The 19,903-nt window shown below is 34.5% G+C and overlaps 2 protein-coding genes across 2 annotated transcripts; both read right to left on the minus strand.

The window, feature by feature from the left end:
• Window positions 1–9,459: 9,459 nt before the first annotated feature.
• Window positions 9,460–10,551, minus strand: LOC145072475 (gamma-secretase subunit). The gene is made up of 2 exons (XM_079018899.1): window positions 10,194–10,551; window positions 9,460–9,761 (listed from the first exon to the last, which is right to left on the minus strand). The coding sequence occupies exons 1-2, from the start codon at window positions 10,495–10,497 to the stop codon at window positions 9,601–9,603; spliced, it is 465 nt and encodes a 154-aa protein (XP_078875025.1). The 5' UTR covers window positions 10,498–10,551; the 3' UTR covers window positions 9,460–9,600.
• A 597-nt stretch (window positions 10,552–11,148) lies between these two features.
• GONST1 (golgi nucleotide sugar transporter 1) lies at window positions 11,149–14,349 on the minus strand. Its single transcript, XM_079018898.1, has 9 exons — window positions 13,826–14,349; window positions 13,014–13,242; window positions 12,788–12,927; window positions 12,585–12,714; window positions 12,402–12,500; window positions 12,160–12,314; window positions 11,958–12,074; window positions 11,732–11,829; window positions 11,149–11,447 (listed from the first exon to the last, which is right to left on the minus strand). The coding sequence occupies exons 2-9, from the start codon at window positions 13,227–13,229 to the stop codon at window positions 11,389–11,391; spliced, it is 1,014 nt and encodes a 337-aa protein (XP_078875024.1). The 5' UTR covers window positions 13,230–13,242; window positions 13,826–14,349; the 3' UTR covers window positions 11,149–11,388.
• Window positions 14,350–19,903: the final 5,554 nt, after the last annotated feature.

Raw genomic sequence — 19,903 nt, forward strand, 5'->3', positions numbered from 1 at the left:
CAATGTGTGTAAAAAAATGAAATGGAGATCGTTTTCTTTTTAGCCAAAACAATATAAAGGAGAGTCGAAGTTCTCACAAATACGAATTTGTCGATATATAAAACGTCAAGAATGGAGTTCGTATGAAGAAATTATGAATTTTGCAAAGTCTATTATTGTGTAACCCTCATAGACTATAAATTAAAAATAGAATGCTTATTGGCTATTGGGATCTAAAGAAAAGTTGTAGTACTCGTCAAACGGAATCGGGGATATAAGAAGGTTGAAAATAGAGTTCGTATGCAAGAGTTGTGGTTTTTCGAAAATCATGAATTTTTACCCGATAATGGTGACGTGGCACGATCTAAGCCTGACACATGGCACGAGCTTAGCCTGACATGTGGCACCTCAAATGGACGGAGACGACGCCACGACGTGGTGTGCCCTCCTTCGCAACCTATAAATAGTGTCGATTTCTTGCTTATTTCTCACTCATTTCACCCCAAATCCTTTGGAAACCTTCCCGCACCTCGAGCCCTGATAATCTTGAGATCCTAGCTACTTTAGCAAGGCTTTGAAGCATTAGTGAGCCCGACAAAAAGAAGTTTTCAGAGTCGGAGTTCTACTCATAAATTTTCGAACTTTTGCCAAAATTCATAGTTGTTATTATGAACCTATAAATAAGATTTATCAGTGATTCCAATCATAATACTGATTGATCTACTTACCGGAGTGATGTCTAGGTTAGATGTAGTGAGGTGTTTAAAGTAAATTTTCCAAATAATATACTATGTATACCAAACGGATCCTACCTTCAATATAATCTTACCTGGTCATTCCTTATCAACTAGAACTTGAAGTATTCATTGAGATTATTGAGGAATCTAAATTATTGTTATTATAGTTTCGAAAAAAAATATAAAACAAAGACAAAGACTGAGTGATATTTATATCCAAGTCTTTTGAAAGGAAAAGCAAAGCTATTAGGGGAAGCGCTAACCAAACCACCAATCATCCACCTTTAACAAGTGAGTGCATAGTTATTTTCATCTTACACATAGATACAAAGTATTTATTGCTTAATTGATACGTGTGTTTATTATCATATATGTGCTATATAAAATAACTTGACTGATTTTATGTGCACCTGAATCATATGTTGATACAGTATTGATCCACTTTAAATATCATACTTAAATCATACGTAGTATTAGGTAGAGAAAGGTCGTGAAAGATAAAATAATGGTGTGAGGTCATGACCATTATAGTACTATTGTATTGATGAACAAGTCATCTAGTAGAGTATAGATGACGACAACAAACTATTCTAGACAGTCCAATGGAACACTGGCAAACTCGCAAATTGTAGGTGCTAATGAACTATGCGTTCATTCGATGTACTCTATCCCCCTCATGGTTGCCTTATACTCGTTGCTTATAGTGATCCTTTAGGATATGTCCCTTAATTGTTTGGTGTGATATATATATATATATATATATATATATATATATATATATATATATAGAGAGAGAGAGAGAGAGAGCTAGGTTCAAATGTTTCTAGCAACTATTGTGTGCATGAATGCACCAATAGGAATTTAGGAAAAAAATAAATCATTTAAGGGTATTATAGTAATCTTTGCATAGTTAATTATGGTAGATCAACAACAATTCTTTATATCACGCAAGAAGCAAAGATAAATTTAAAACATTAGCCCTAAATTGAAATCACCATCGTTCCGCTTCTGCTTCTTCTTCTACGTGTGTGGTCTCAATGATTTTTATCTGTTCAATTTTCATCAACAACAATATCAACAATATCAGTAGTCATACCAACCACAAACAAAGAATCAAGATTCGTTTTTTGAATCCGGGTTTCATAAAGCGGTATCGATGCATTCTCAATCTGTTGCGGCTCATATTCAAAACTAGAATCAAGAAACTGAAAGATTCATTAGTTTACAGGTAACCTATCTTGGATTATTCACCAGTTTTTCTATAATTTGGGTGTATTCTCAAGAATTTTAATGACCTCTGTTCTCGTACGTCGTTCATCGAATCATCATTCATAAAGGTTTTAATTTTATATATTTAATGAATTTATTGCTTAAACTCTTTTTGGAATTTCTGATTATGTATGAACTAAGCATAGTTTTTTCTTTTTTTAGTTCTAAACCCGTTCTTGATTTATTTCTTAAGCCCTTTTTGGCCTTTTCTACAGATCTATACATTATGGGGTACAATGTACGTACTTTATGGCTTTCTTGATTGCATATTGTATTTGCATTTAAATTCTTTTGTGGTATTGAACACAATTGTATGGTTGGGGAAAATAGAACGAAAGCTATTGGATTTAATGACTTTATTAGTTTTGTATGCTGAATATGAGTTCTTATGTTTAGGAGGTGGAATATGGGTTCTTATGTTTAGGAGTGAATTCTTGAATATATCACAAACAACCCCACCAGACTCTTTATATTAATATTTATATACTTAGAATCAATAGAACTTTTAATACTAGACTAGACTTAGATTAAATATGCTTTGTTTCTACATAGTCAAATCGATGAAAAAAGGACCTGGGGTTATTATTTCTTACTAATTCCTATTTTTGACATTAAGTTTAATCAAAATGTTATGTAAATTCGTGTGTATGTTCAACACTAATGCAATGAACAATCAAAACATGGCCACTGTTACATTTTTTACAAGTCAATGATGATCAATTTCTAGAAAATAAATAACTTGATGGTGGAGTTACAACTTTTTATCTTATCACTCAATTGTGAAAGACATTGTAATTTCAATTATTTCCACGTGATATTTGTATAATAGGTTTTATTGCTTTTTTGTAGGTATTCTATGTGAAACTAACTTATTGCTTTTTTTTGTAATTTCAATCATTCTTACCGATGCTATTCTTATAGAATGTCATTTTCGTAAGAATTTGCAATATTCTTTTAGAATAAAGAAGGCTTTAGTTTGAGAAAGGCTACTATTCTTTCAAAATGAAGAAGTTAAATATTCTTCACATGTAATCCTGCAAATTGATCAGACCTAGACAACCAAAAAAAGACAGGGAAGCTTTAATTTTATTCTTTTACAATGATTGTTCTCTAAGAATGAACTTGAAATTTATTCTTTAATTTTTTTTTCATATCAGAAGTCAGACACATGTTCATTCTATGAGAATATAAATATTACATAAAACATGTGTTACTAGTAATTCTGACAGAATATATTTATATATGCTTTAGAATGTTTATGCATATAGAAGAAAAGACTATGATTTAAGTGCATTATGTAATGTATTCTGTTAGAATTTATTTATATAAATACATTCTGTTAGAATGTCTTTGAGAATGTTTGTTAACAACAAGTATATTTGTTTAACTGGTAATACTAACGACTAATGTATCTTATTCTTTCAGAATTGCATGGAGAAGGAATTCAATATTGATCGTACAAGAGAAATATTTAGAATCGAGTTCAACAACAAGTATATATGTGAAGATCAAGTTGATTATATGAACGATTGAAGAGGATCAAGTGTATTTATTCAATAATTGTATATTCAAGAATGCTATTGTTTAAGAATTTTATTCATTTTTTATGATATTCTGTTAGAATATGTATAACTATATTAAAATGTATAAGAATATTAGTTTGTAAGAATATGTATAAATTTGTATTTAATTTTAGATGTACATTAAGAATAAAATCATAGACCCAAGTTGGATGTATATGAATAATATCTTATTCTTAAATCAGGTCAATTATCAAATATAACTGCATTGAAATTGTATTATGCAAGAATAAAACCAAAAATATATTTATTAGTTTATGGTTGGCATTCTATCATTCTGACAGAATAAAATCATATTTTTAAATTTGAATTAATTTAAGATATTCAGATTTTTAAAAATAAAGGAATTAATTATCCCTTAATGAAACATCCCAAAAATACGACCCAAAAATTTCATTTTTAATATAACAAAAAATCATAGAACTGAGTATCACATAATAAAACCATACGTTGCGTATCTCAAAACCATACTAAAATACTGTGAGAGAAACTGTGACACAACTGTATCAAAACATATCTAAGAAACTGAATCAACTCCCAGGACAAAAACTGAAGCGGTGGTGTGTGCGATGTCATCATCTCGAGCTCTTCCCTTTACTTGCGGAAGTACCTGAAACCAAAACTGAAACCGTAAGCACGAAGCTTAGTGAGCTCCCCCAAACTACCACATACCACACAACAACAAATAAAGCACATACTAGGCCTTGCCCACTGCATCAGACCGAAGTCCGGAACTAGCTGCATCGGACCGAAGTCCATAACTGACTGCATCGGACCGAAGTCCGGAACTAGCTGCATCGGACCGAAGTCCGGAACTGACTGGGACCTTGTCCCCTGCATCGGACCGGAGTCCGGAACTAGCTGCATCGGACCGAAATCCGGAACTGTCTGAACATAGCATAACATAAACACGTATTTGCTAACATAACACATATATTGCATCGGACTGAAGTCCGGAACACATAACACAAAACATGCTTGAATCACAAAGACATCAAGCACTCTAACTACTGCATCGGACCGAAGTCCGGAACTACTGCTAACTAAACGGGCCGGCATTGTGGTTGTAGACCCGTTCCTACTGGAAGGAAACTCACCTCGTGAACTGGCTGTTGAGTGTATGGCTCTGGAAGCTATCTGTTGCTGCTCCGGTATCTCCCCGGCTACAATTCCATAAACACACTCAATCAAATACTAATCAATGTATTGGGGTAAAATGACTCTTTTACCCCTGGTCAAAGTCAACTCTTCCGGTTAAAGTCAACCTACAGTTGACCTGACTCGCCGAGTTGGGCCGCCAACTCGCCAAGTCCCTATTCTCACTTCTCAACCCTACTCGCTGCTACTCGTCGAGTATGGCATCAACTCGACGAGTTCCTTTTCGATTCTAAAACTCAGGCTATCTGCATCCGACTCGCCGAGTCGTATGAACAACTCGACGAGTTGTTCTTGAGCTAAGAAGATTGCCTTGGACTCGCCGAGTTGTATGAACAACTCGTCGAGTCCCTCCATTACTGAGTCTGACCTCCAACTCACTGAGTCCACTCTAATACTCACTGGTCCCCATTCGGCATCACTCAAAAGGGGAAAAATCGGGGACTCGCGACTCGACTCGCCGAGTCGCATGCATACAGCTACTCTAAACTCGATTCTGCTTGAATCCAGCGCATAAAACTTATAGATCTGGGTTCCCTTAGCTCGATTAACACGTAAAGATTCTATCTTTACGTGCCCATATGCACCCATGAAGATTAAAAGGCTCAAAAAGCACAATAAAGGCTAGATCTAGGGTTCTCAAGCAAGGAAACTTCGAAAAGGCACTAGATCAGGGCTATAACACTCCTAAATGAACAGATCTAGGGATATCTCGACCCAACAAGGCATCCATACAATTATAAAGCTTGAAAAATACATTAAACTAGCCTTAGAGGTGTTCTAATGGAGGTTTTAAGCACAAAACAGGATAATTCCGATACATACCTCAATGAACTCTGACTTTGGCCTTGGATCTTTGCTCTACACTTCCTCTTTTTGGTCCTTTCTTCTTTTTCTTCTTCAATCCTTCAAGAATCCACACAAAAACACTTAGATCATATAAGGGATGGTTTAGGGTTTCTCGCAAGCTCTCTGAGGGTGAAGGAGGCGAGTTTAGGGGCACATAACATTGCTTAAATAGTGAGCAAATCCGGGGATTTAGGGTTTCTTCCTGGCAGGCGGACTCGCCGAGTCCCGAATATGGACTCGCCGAGTCGCTGACTTACACGTGCTCGAAATCCCGTCCCTACTCGACGAGTCGGGCTATAGACTCGCCGAGTCCCTCTTGAAAACTTCAAAATAAATATCATGGAAGCAACATACCAGAGACGGGTCGTTACACTTAAATTCCGGAAATTTCCTTTTTTAATATAGGTAAATTGACCAAAATACCCTTATGCTGAAAATCATGTGATTATATGGTGTATGTTACCCTATTGTAATATCATAGACTCTCAGATCATAACTTTGATTCTATTTTATCCGATGGTCTAGATCTGTGCATTCTGACACACAATAATTAGTAGAAACAAAATAACCTAAGCATATATATATATATATATATATATATATATATATATATATATATATAAGATTTTAATTGTATTATTGTGGGTTGAAAACCTTATGTGCTCACCATGCTTCCAAATCTGACTCACTTAGTTTCTTTGTATCACAGGTAGTGGTACGAAGGCACATAGATAATGATATTTATATCTATTGAGAGATTTAAGTAGTTTATAGCAAGGTTGTGAAAATCGTTCGGCGGTAACTCGGCGGTCGACTGACATTAAGCGATTAATCGGACTCGGCGGGGATTAATCGGGGACCCTAAATTCTTAATAAAATTATTTAAAAATTAATATATCTAAAAAATATAAGTATTTCAAAATTTAAAATTTTGAAAATTTGAAAATTTGAAAATTTTAGTATAATATCTTAAAATTGTAAAGCTTACAAATTTGAAAATTAAAAATTTTGGTGTAATATTTGAAAATTAACAATTTTGATTTTTTAAATATTTCCCGCCTATGACCGCAAAGGGCAGCCTAGCCCGTGTTTGACCGATTTTGATCAATTTCAGCCAAACACCCTAATCGTAATCGGTTAAAGGTTGCCAAACAATTAATCGTCGATTAATCAGCCACCAAGGCCGATTTTTGCAACACTAGTTTATAATCATTAGTATAATAAACAGTTCTAAAACCTGTAACGACTCGTTTATGCTTATGTTTCTATATCAGTGTTGCCATCCAAAGTTTTTAATATTAATGAAAAGACGTTTCTTGGAAAATGTTTTGGATTTCATTTTACAATAAAAAAATATGGTTTGGGACGAATTTCGCACCAATATATTCTTTTAAAAAATACTTTGCTTTAAGTAATCATAAAGAAAAAGTTTTTTTTTCGGGCCATGAAATTATGGATGTCACATGTCAAATCCAGAGTTGGATACTTGTCTTTGGATGATTGGAACAAATGAGATTTATGTGGTGTTTGTTTTTGTCCGCAGATCTTTCTAACCTCTTCTGTCTGCATGGCGCAGACCGCGCGCAAACATCAGCTTTTGCAGACTGTTTGTTTTTTTGAAGTCTGCAGATCTAAAAATGTTTGCACGCCATCTTCTTGACGCAGATGTGGACCTGAGTCTTCTAACATATTTAGATATCTTCTAACCTAAAAAAACACATATACTTTATTATTATTTTTTTAGTTTTTTTGAATTTATATTTATTCCAACTTTATTGGAGATAAACAATTTGAAGAAAAAAACAGTTACAATAATTTAAAAAAAAAAGTTCGACGACACAGGCATGATATTTTTGACAAATTTATAAATAAAATTTTATTATAATAATGGTCGTTGAAGTTGTTTATATATATATATATATATATATATATATATATATATATATATATATATATATATATATTAAAATTTTATAAAACATTATTTAATAAAACATCGTTAATTTCTTAAAAAAATATCTATGAGACGTTTTTAATCGATTTAATTGAAAAAATCGAAGTCTATTTCCATTCATTTATATATCAAATTCTTTGATTTCTAATTACAATGTTTAGGCATAACTTTACGACCAAAATTGTTGGTTTTTATTAAATATATACGTTACTTTATACCATTTTTAGTTTCACTTTTTGTACAATAATACATAAAAATTGAGTTAAATTTGTTAATTATTTATAACAAAGTCATAAATATACTAAAAAATCACTTTGTAGTTTAAAAAAATCAGTTTATTTAGATTTTAGTTTATTTTAATACCCTGCAGATGTTAAAAAAAACAAACATTCTTCTTTTTTCAGACTGCAGACGTTTGGTCCACCTCTTCTATTGCAGAGGTCTACAGATGTGATCCGCAGACTACAAACATTTTACATCAGAAAAAACAAACACCAACTTAGTTAACAAAAGGATATTTGGAAGTTGTCAAGGGCTTCATTGTCCATGGTTATCCCATATATTTTTATGATAGCCTCATTGCACCATGTTGAACGAACAACGTCAAATTGGAAACTCATCATCAACTTCAACTCTACTGGGTTGGTGATGGTAAAGAATGTTGTGGAATTATATCTTTTTTCAGGGACTTTCGGTAGCTGGCCTGGCATGGATACCTTGAGTAGGATCTTTGGTTGTCTTAGGATGACGTAAGCAAAATGCAAACACCTTAACTCATCATTACTTAGATATCTCTCTTTCATCTTGGTTTGATAAAAATTTAAACACGAACAGCTTGGAACTTTGAAACTATTATATGAGCACACCATCTAACAAAAAAGTAACAAGTCCAAACCATAACATTTTTTAAACGGTCATTCGGCAAGACTGATTTTCGAAGATATATTTCAAAATTGCTGAAAAAAATATACTTTCATGAGTATCGATCCGATTCCTATGAGTTTTTACACTTGTGTTGTGTGAAATTTGTACAAGTTCTTTGTTACACTTTTTTTTTGTTTGTATGGTTTCCCCAAAATGTGTTATACGGTATTTTTAACTCCTATATATCATTTGTATCCGCAAAATAATAGTTTAACAGTTTCAGAACAAAATATAAATAAGTTTCAAACATATTCTTCTATTATGAGTTTCAAAATTGTTATTTTATATGAGTTTTGACCTTGTTCTTTATTATAAAGATTCTTTAGTAGGTATCGTGTTAGAAATATGTTATATAGGTTTTAAAAGTTATATAACTCCAAAATAATAGTAGTTAATATATATATATATATATATATATATATATATATATATATATATATATAGAGAGAGAGAGAGAGAGAGAGAGAGGGAGATAAGTTCATTGAGAAAATAAAAAAGATTGAGAATAGGAAAATCATTCTCAATGAACTTACCATTAGCCGGTTAAAAAGTAGTTAGAGAGTAACTTATGAGTGTGTGTATATCGCCTTTTAAAAAATTAGATTTCCTGATAAATAAGAGGGAAATATAACGACCATTAGCAAGGTATTCGCAGATATGAATAGTGTTACTCAATAGATGTGACAGTTAGTTGTTATAATACGAATCCACTCAAAAATCAAAAATCAAATCGTTAGGCTTTAGGATCATTGGACATGCTCTTAGGGATGAAGTCACAAATTATTTAACATATACTTTCATTTCTCTTGCTTAGGTTTTAGTTTTTTTACATATTTATTGATTACGTTTTGATAAAAAAAAATAACCAGTCATCAACTTTTCGGTTAAATATAGCAATACTAAATACCTTGCAAGTGAATAATAGTATAATACACTTTATAAATGATTTAGTTGTATTGTATTAAGTATTAACCAAATATGTTGATGACATGACTAAAAAATTCAAGCTATATGTATTTAAGTGACTTCTGAGACTACTTGAAGTTGAATAATACAGAATTCAGAATATCTCTTGGAGTTTCAAACAACATGAGTTATGAGTCTAGTGTTTTTCCAATTCCCATTCCAGACTTTACAATTCCAATTCCAATCACTAAATCCAACCTGTCAAACCATATCTGTCAGCAACATTATACATTACCAGTTCATCCCATGTATGCCCGAAAAGACGTTCACCTCCAATGGTGAAGGTGAGGGCCCACGAAGCTAGCATGGCTGTAAATATCGTCACTCCTATTGCTGATCCTACCACATCTACACAATCAACAAAACTAGTTTTTACTTTCTAACATAAACTTCAAATCTTCTAACCATTCAATTTCCCAGTAAACATGGAGGTATGTATTCATGAAAATATACTTCATTTTTTACCCTAGAAAAGCACAAAACCGATAAATTGCTCCATCTGTCCCAAAGAAAGAGCTGAATTTTGATGTTTTTGATGTCAAATCTAGTTAGCATTCAGTAGCAAAACCAATTGCAGATGAAGTTTTTCTTAAGATACTTTTTCAAATTCAAAATGTAAATCTGGAATAGAGACAGTTGGCCTGACAATTTTGTGCCATTGCAGACGATGTTGATAAATCAAAATGAGGAGCGAGATTCAATTTATTGTAACGAGAATAAATCAAAATGCGGTTATAGTATACGAGGATTTCCCCCAAATTGAGAATGAAATCGACTTACAGGGGCGGATTCGGGGGAAAGAGCGAGAGTTACGAAGAACCGGCCAGAAGTAGTAGCAATTAACGGCCCATAGCATTGGTAGTAAAATGAATCCAAATCCGAAAAACTTACGAGCGTAACCAACGGAATCTTGCTCCGACAACCCCAATGGTCCGTCGATCGTCGGCCACTCAGCTCGCAATGATGAAGCAGTACTGATAGGGTTACGGTTACCGTTCCGATCGTCCCCGCGAATGGGATCGGTACGAGGAGTTATCAGTACGGCTGCTTCCGACGGAGTCACTTCCTCCGATGACCTTTCCATTCTCTCTCTCTCTCTCTCTCTCTCTCTCTCTCTACGCCGTGTACAGAAGAAGAAAAAGAGGTAGAAGAGTTTGACATATACCCCCCTGATCTTATCATTTTGTTTAAAAGGCCTTCATAAATGTCAGTGTCTACAAATAAAGTCCTAATCTTATGATTATTTTTTCATAGAAGGTCTTCATGAAACTCTGTAGTTCCAAATAGACCCTAATCTTTACCATTTTCTAACAACTTTTAAAGTATAGATATTCTTTGTTATGTTGTTTTCATGTGTAAATTCCGTGAATTTATGCCCTCAAATTGCATACATATATGTTTGTGACACTATCAAATCGCAACAGTTAAGTTCGAAAATTCGTAGAGTTGAATATATGGAATTACACATAATAGATGAAATCCATGTCATATTTTATGAATTTTACATGTTATAACATGATTATAACAAGAAATTCACACGGCATTACTTGAAAATCCACATCTAATAGCATGGAATTCATGGGAATTGCCATTTCACGACATATGTTGAAATTCACATGACATTCAGGATTACACATAAGATGTTGAATGTAATTTGAAATTCATGTGCCATAAGATGTTGAATTTACTTTAATGTTGATCAACTATGTACTTTTAATAATAGAAGACGCTAAAATAAGTATTCAATTTTGCTTCGTATATTTAGCACCCTAGATTTGTACAAAAAAAAAAAGCCGCAACTTTTTGTTTTTTCACAAACATCATCAGTATTGAGTATTGTTTTAGAGTACAAAAATGCCTACAACAACATATCCACCCTTAAATAAAAACAATAATGACACACACTTAAAACAATTAAATAGCCCTATTTGTTTCCATTTCTCCAAACCAATGTATACTTTAAACCCTTTGTTTTTCAAGATTGAGTTCTATCCTTAATCTTTGCTCTCGCAAACAACACTCCTGCAACCAAACCTAAAACCAAAACAAAAATTGAATTTAATAATATAATATCACAAGTAACAATTTTAAATATAGATTATTATCATACAAATAATAAACAAAACATGAAAAAGTTGAAAGTTGAAAAAACCAATTTTCACTACTGAAACTTTAACACCACATTTCGTGTTGATGAATAGAACACCACCAACCATATTTGGTGTTAGTTATACTATATTACCATTCACCAACACCACAGTTGATGTAAAAATTTGGTTATAATATGAATTTTATTTTAAAAGGAAAAAATGGCTAACCGAATAAAATGCTGGCAGAATTCTCAACGCTAGTAGGGACATGAAATAAAACTATGCCAGCAACCGAGAGCGGAATCTTATTTAGTGACCCTACGAGACTGCAAATAACAAAAAAAAATTAAAATAATTTTTTCATCTTAAAACCATGTAATGCCCAACAGGTTTGTACTGCATCTGGCACAACAGGCACTGGGACTGATGTCAATAGGACAAAAACTGCAATTACCTGTATGTAGTGGCCCCCGTTTGGTGAAGAAACCACATGGAAGTGAAGCTAATAGCTAACCCAAGAAATCCACTAAACGTCATCACCACCCAGAATGTCGGCATCCTCAAAAGGGGTCTGCAAATTACCAAAAAATATTTACGAATCCAAAAAAAAAAAAAAAAGATTAAAAATATACATGGTGTAATAAAAATAAACTTACGTGGTATAAAGATAATCCACCTCATTGAATACAAAAATAAGCACAAGCCCTAAAGGCAACGACAGTGTGTTGTTGAGTAACACCATTGAAAACTCATTCAACTGTCCAGATTTTGTCACTTGCTTAGCTGTATCCATCACTCTCCGAAGTGTTAACTACACAAAAATAAAAAAAATCATCTTTCTGTTACACATGACATGACACAACAGGTTGTACTGCATCTGTATCTGGCGTGCACTTACAGAATATGATGCTGTCAGAAAACAATTAATAATCTGCCATGTGTACCCAACAGCATTAAAAGCCAGATCCGTTATCCCTCCAGATATTGCTGATATTATCTACACACACACACAAAAAAATATATATATATCATTTTGATTAAAAATTTAATATTATAAAAATAATTAGAGGAATAAACATACCATCAAGAAAAGTGCAGCCCAGACTCTATTGTCATGGTGCTTATTAAACAAATACATTTCACCAACTGCAGTTATCACATTGGTGAAATTCTTCAACACAGTAACCATGGCAACATTAATGTACCTTAAACTGCAAACAATATTATAATTCATTTGAATTATTATTATTATCAAGATAATAAAAAAATGATATAATTTGATACCTAAACATGCTTGTGACTAACATCCCAACGAATATAAAATTCACAGGCAACCAGATTTTTATCAATCTCCATGTAAGTGGTTCTGTTGATATTACACCAAGTATGCTCAAACTAGAGACTATAAGTACAGATACAAAGTTCTGAACATGAAAACAAAAAGGACTTGTTAGAGAAATAAGAGAAGATGAAGGACTAATGATGTAAATAAATTGTAATAATATTGAACCTGGTAGAGCATTAAGGATATTCCAGCATTGAAATCATAGCTGGAGAGGACGTATTTGTTAACAAGTATCATGCTACATGATGAAAGACAATATGCAAATCCAGATAATAAGGCTTGATTGTTGACTTTTATTCTACTACTCTTTTGACTTCTTTCTTTTTCTTTATCAAATTTTCCATTCTCCACATCAGCCTCATCATCACCAACATTTTTCATTGTAAGAGTTGATCTGTATGAATATAAAATATCATAAAAGAACAAAATGTTGAGAATATAAATGCTGATACTTCTTGGCCCAAAAGACAAAAACTTTAAAAACCTTCAAATTTAAGAGAAGAAAGGCTAAAAATAAACAAAACCAACAACAACTACCAGTCTACAACACACTATCTTTTTCTAGTAAAAAATGTCTAGAAATGTTAACCTTAAAATTGATAACCAATTGTTTTGTTTCAATTTCAAATAAGGTAATTATAACATTTTAACTATATAAAAGAGCATTATTGAGCTATGCTGACAAATCTTATTTAGTGCTATAACGAACTCCCAAGCTCAAAAGTATACCATTTACAAATAAGATCACATAATTTACAGACGAAAGGTCTAAAAGAAGGAGAAAGACATCTACTCAGGTACTCAACAATCCAAACAAACAATCTAACTTTGCGAATCTAAAAATAAGATGTTATTGCTCAGATATCCACGAAATTAGAGTAACCTCAACCTAAAATCAACCGAATATGATAACAAATACACGGGATCATTAATGAAAGAAACCAAGATTTAAGAAGGTGAAGTGATTGGCTGTTTACCTGATTGAATTTTGCAGAAGATCAAGATTAACACACAGATAATCGAGAGATAAGAGACAAGATGCAGTTTTTGCAGAAGTTTACGAAGCGATAATGGCTGATGAGGAGTGATGCATTAGGCAATAGGTATAGAGAATGAATTATTTCGTGTCTTCATCGTCGTCCCTGATCTCTTCAAATGTTTGGTGCTTCCTAATCATATCTCACTAAATCACTAAACCGTAAGAAAGGTAAAGGATTGATGCCCGCCACCCCTTTGATGCACCGGAGAGAAGAAAAAATGAAAACCGCGCCTCTTCTTGAAGTTGCCGTCTCAGGAGAAGTCAACGATCCTTGTGATGACCGGCGGTATGGCGGAGTTGATGAGGTCAAAGTGGTCTCCGGCGGCCGAGGGTGGTGGCTATTCCTAAATGGTGTCGCCTGTATTTAGGAAAGAAATGAGACCAACATGCGATGCGATTATTGAGTGGAAGGAAAGAGGGATTTATGAAGAACGAAAAATCAGGGATTGGGGATTTAAACTGCGAGTTGAATTTCATGATAGGGACAAGTTGAACCAACGCATAACATATGTTTTGATGCTTCGCTTCCGTTATATTTTATTATCTCCAACTTTATATTTTATTAAGGGAGCTTTAATGATTAAGTTATATATATGATTAACTCAAGTTTTATCAAAAGATATAATTTTGAATATGATAAAGTAGAGGCATATTATGATTGAGTTGGTTTGACTGAATTAGATATAATCTTGAAACCTAAACAAATCAAAAACTTAAAATTTGAATAGGATACTCAACCTTTTATCAAACTCAATAAAAAATATATCAAACAACCCTTGACTATATGTTAACCATATGTTTTCAAACTTATTTTGCATTTATATTCAAACTAGAACTCCATGAAGATTAATGAAAATATAATATAATAATTTAAATTTCATAAAATTATACTAAAAACAAATCTAATAGCTTCAAAAAGTATATATATATATATATATATATATATATATATATATATATATATATATATATATATATATATAAAATGCGAGTTTCAGTCAAAGTTTGAGTTGGTCAACACTTTGACTCTGAGATATTATCATGTTATTGTGGAGTTTCATCAAACACACTTCTTTAGGCATTGCTCCACTATTGAGGAGTTGGGGGTGTATCCATTTGATCACGAGTCGCTCCCCTTTGTTGCGATTTAGATTTATTCTTGAAACTATTAGAATTGATTGTAAATTTAAGATTCATCTACTTGTAAATTATAAGGAATGCTCAATAGTTTTACTTGGGTAGGTACTTAAGTTTTTTCATTTAAATGTTAATCATCAAAAAATTCATAGTAATAACGGGTAAACAAGTAACAAACTGCATCGGAATCTCTTTTTAGATGGAAAAACTAATTATTTTAATAACAACATTCATAAATCTTATGGTCATCACATTATTATATATAACTTGTTGAACTTTAATGAGGAGCTCCACAACCCACAAAAACATAATAATAATAATAATAATAATAATAATAATAATAATAATAATAATAATAAAACATTATCGAAGAAATGTGTTTTATTTAAAAAATTTGGAATGTCATTGTCAATACAGAAACATAAACATAAACGGAGACTTACAATGTCTCAATAATCTAACAATCTATATCTCCTTGAATCTGTCATGTATGTAACTTTGTATTGCTTCCTGTGATACAAAGAAACTAAGTGAGTTAGGTTGGGAAACCTGGTAAGATACGTAGGGTTTTCAACCCACAATATTGTAATCTTTAATTATATATTCTTCTGCATTTAAATAACTCAATTACCTCATTCTCGTTATCCTCACTTTCTAATCATAATATGATGATCTCGAGAGATCTTTCCTAAAGGATCTCTGAAGGCAGTATGATAACTGTTGTGATGTGTCTTCGAGCTTAACACCGTATGTGGTGGTTTCGCATGAGTTAAGCTTGAGAATCACAGCAAACAAAGAGACGAGGTTAGTCGTCGTCCGGGAGGGGGTCCCGGAACGAGACTCCAACGATCTAGTCAGTAGTTGTATGAGAGAATTAGGGTTCAGTTTGATACATATATATATAGGGGGGATCCCTCCTTATAGAGAAGAAGGGCTTCCTTTATACTTGTCGTCGTCGGAGCATGTCACCGACAATACTTTTTGTCTTGTCTAGACTGCCAGGACGTAGAGGCGCCCCATTGGCGGGTTGTGCACCACTAACGGTTACCTGTTATTGGTGTAGAACCACCTAAGAGCAGCGCTCTGAGCGTTCCACTTGCTACTCTAGGGAGTGGTTGGTGTTGTTTTGGCTTGTTATGGACGGAAGCCAATTGTTCTGAGTTGGACCTTGGCGCTAGAACGCCAGGGCAGAAGTATGAGGTCGCAAGGGTGAGGTCCCGGCCTGGCTCTTAAGCTAAGTAGCGACCATTAGCTAGGTCGTCCTTTGTATAACTGTCCCGTTATCTTTGACGTATTCCTAAAGGGATTCAATAACAAGTCCCCTAGGCTAGTAAACGTCAGTGTTAGCCTTGGGTAGTTGAGTTGTTCTAACTTAGACCAAGGTACGCGTCCGGACGAGATGGTTTTGACGTCTACTGATGTAACAAAGTTGACTGCGCAAATGGTTTCATCACTGTAACCTTTCGAATTTCCTGCCTTTCATTTAAAGCTTCCTTCATCAGAGATAGTTTCTTTTCTTCGCTCTTCTATTCTTTGAACGATTCTCTTTCTTATTTGCTTCTTTCTTTTCCTTTCTTTGTGACGGATAATGGCAGCTCCGGATACTTGGATTGTGTCCTCTCCAAGCTAGTTTGCAAGTCTGCAGGAGCGATTTGGTCTCCTTTCGGAGCATGAGATGGAGTACCCTCTAAAAGGGGCTATTATAACTTGTCCGCCGGAAGGAAAGTACGGAGTCCCCGTACCAATCTTTGAAGCGGGGCTCCAGCTGCCAACGACCGATTTCTTCGATGACATTATGCGCCATTACGGCTTCTCCATCAACGATCTGACTCCCAACGTTGTCAACAAGATAGTCGGCTTTGAGATTGTGTGTCGAGCTTTGGGTGTGCTTCCCCAATTCTAGGCTTTTAAGTATTTCTTCAACTCATCGACCCAGTCTGGCGTGCACACATTCTCTCAACAGTGGGGCATCCACATATTCATCGTAAATCAGAAGACCCCCAAAAATAATTGGCAAGATAAATGGTTATGGGTGAACCGTTATTTGGTCGGCTATGGCTATCCCCGTAAGATCAACTTTACTGATCGGATATATGTCCTACGGGGAGCCAGAGAAATTGTGGCCAACACGTTGAAGACCATTTCTTTTACTGGGGAGGACTGGGAAGACTATATGCTAGATGTCATCAGTATAAGCGTCGCCTGGAGGGCGCGTGGAGCGATGCCTCGGTTCTTAGTTAAGAAGGACAGTGAGTGGCTCTCCTCCCCCCCCCCTTTTTTTGCTTTTGGTTTCTTTAGTGTGTATTTCTTTATGTATTTAGGCCGATGATATTGCCAATTTCCCTAATTATGTTATTTTGTGTTTCGATTGCAGGTCACTAGAGGGTTATCCCTTTCGAGATGGTCTTGAGGGGTCGGTTCCAAGGCAATTGTCAGCATCGGGAAGTGCCTTTAGTGGAGGTACTTCCTCCACCGGTCAGCGTTGATCGTGTCTTAGGGTGGAGGATGGCAAACAGATGATTAGGGAGCAGATTGCCACTAGAAAGTTCATACCTGGTGAATCGAGTGCCCTTCTAGAACACAGTCAGACGGTGCACACTGAGGTGAAGTCTTTTCTTGAGACAGACTTTACCTCCTACCTCCGCCTTGACAATCTCGACATAAAGGGTCTTCACCAGCTGTGTAGCGATCCTGACGTTGAAGAAGACATCCTGAGGGTGGTACTTCCGGGGTTGGGCCTTCCACCACTCCTCTTGGTATGTAATTCATGCTCTTTTCCTTGCTTCTCAGCATTTGGAATGATGTTTGTACTGCTTTGGAATTGTTTGTACCTATGAATTCTAAGTGGGTGTTTGGCAAAGCTTATTAAGGGCTTATTTTTCGAGCTTATTTTTTATGAGCTTATTATTCATGAGCTCAGTTTATTTTCTTAGTGTAAGCCATAATAAGATCTTAAGTTGGAAAATAAGTCTGAAAAAATTAGCTTATAGGAAATAACCTCGAAAAATAAGCCCTTAATAAGCTTAGCCAAACACCCCCTAAATTTGTTTGGGGCCTTGTGTAGCCTTTTTCTCAAGTTCGGGGTCTATCCGGCATAGGACTGTTCATTATTTGGATAAAATTGAATTGTCCAATTGGACAAATTGGATTGGACTATTTGGTTCGAATATTTGGATTTTTTTGATTGGTCTTCGACAAAACCAAATTACTATTTTGGATTTCGGATTGGTTTTGGTTTATAAAATATGAACCGAATAATCCAAAAAAACCGAATAACAATTTATTAGTTATTTATTTTTAATATAACTATAACTATTTATTAGTTTTATAATATATTTTTTCAAATAAGCTCAAAAAGTTTCATCTAATAAAAAACATTAATATGCATTTTCTCTTAAAAGTTCTTTATCTATTAAATATTAAACTATAATATACATTCTTAGTAGTTTATAAATTTTAAATCACAACTAAATATTTTTTTGCTTCATCTATAAAAATTGGATAATATTATAATTATGTCATTTTAAAATGTTTTAGTTTTTGAAAACCGAATAATAAAAACCAATCCAACCGAATTGTAACTAGATCGGATCGGATCGGATTTGAATTTAGTTTGGATTATTCGGATCCATATTTTGAAAACCGAAATCAATTTAGATTTACTTAATTGGATCGGATCGAACCAATCCATCCAAACGAACACCCCTAATCCGACAGACGATATACCCTTTTTTTGCGTTATTTGTTCTTTCTCTCTTTTTTGGATGATATGCATGCAATTGGGCCATTTGTTATGCCTTTGGTTGTTGTCCCGATGGTTTGTGTTGTTTGGTGATCTAGCCGTGTTACTGGACTTACCCAACTTATGACTCTAGGACTTATGTTTACTTAGGGTCCTTTGGATTTATCCCGGGAGCTCGTGCTAGGAGCTCGGAATTTGCCCTTTCTTTGGGTCATATATCACTATTTCTAGACTGGGGCTTTTTGTCTAGTTTGCTCTCTAGGGTGTCCTTTTTAACTAAGGTTTAATGATCACCCTTTTAGGACTTTACTCTAAGTCCTAGGCCTTGGGAGTTGCACCCCGGCCTTAATCATCTAAATCAAACCGAGTTCATCACCTTGAGGCTGTTAGGACTTAGGTATTTTTTGTTTTAAGGGAAAGGTTATGAGCCTTTGAACCCTTTATTCATGTCATGAGTGAGGTTTGTGGCCTTTTAGGCTTAGTTGACATGTTTAGGAAAATGTTATGATCCTTTGAAGCATATGTTTGCATTCTCACAACGGTTTCGCTCAAATCGTGGATGATCAGTCTTTGCTATCAATTGGTAAACGTGTACAACCTCTTATGTGAATGGTATCAAGCTTAAATAGTAAAAAACATTCTGATAGTTTTTTTTATAATCAACTTTCTTCATTTCGTTGATAGTTTTTGGAAACAGCTACATTGTTTGGCGAGTAAAGAAAGTGAGATGCTTACATTATAACTTAACCCAAGCCTAGCTTTTGGGTTGGCCCTCTAGGATGTGATTATTTGTTTGGAGTTTGATCACATTAGCCTTGGCCCGGATGTGCTTAGTATGGGATTCTCCCCTTGCTCTAGGGGTGGTGGTGTATATTGTGTGCGCCCCAGGTAATGGGAGTTTGTCCTTAGGCTCTTGTGGCGTGAAGTCCCCCTTGGTATACATCTTCAGTCCTTCTTGTACATCTCTTGGCAGTGTTTGTCTTGTTGAGCTTGTTCGTGTCTGAATGTTGCTTCATCTTGTTGGTGTTATTTCAAGAGTTGGATGTTCTTAGCGACCTGCTTGCAACCCCAAGTGGTGACATTGTTGTCGTGTCTCTTGTCAGGTTGTAAGGCACTTCTCCGACAAGAGTTAGTCCT

Source organism: Lactuca serriola, chromosome 9, assembly GCF_051521515.1.
Source record: "Lactuca serriola cultivar US96UC23 chromosome 9, Lser_US96UC23_V15, whole genome shotgun sequence".
Classification (NCBI taxonomy): domain Eukaryota; kingdom Viridiplantae; phylum Streptophyta; class Magnoliopsida; order Asterales; family Asteraceae; genus Lactuca; species Lactuca serriola.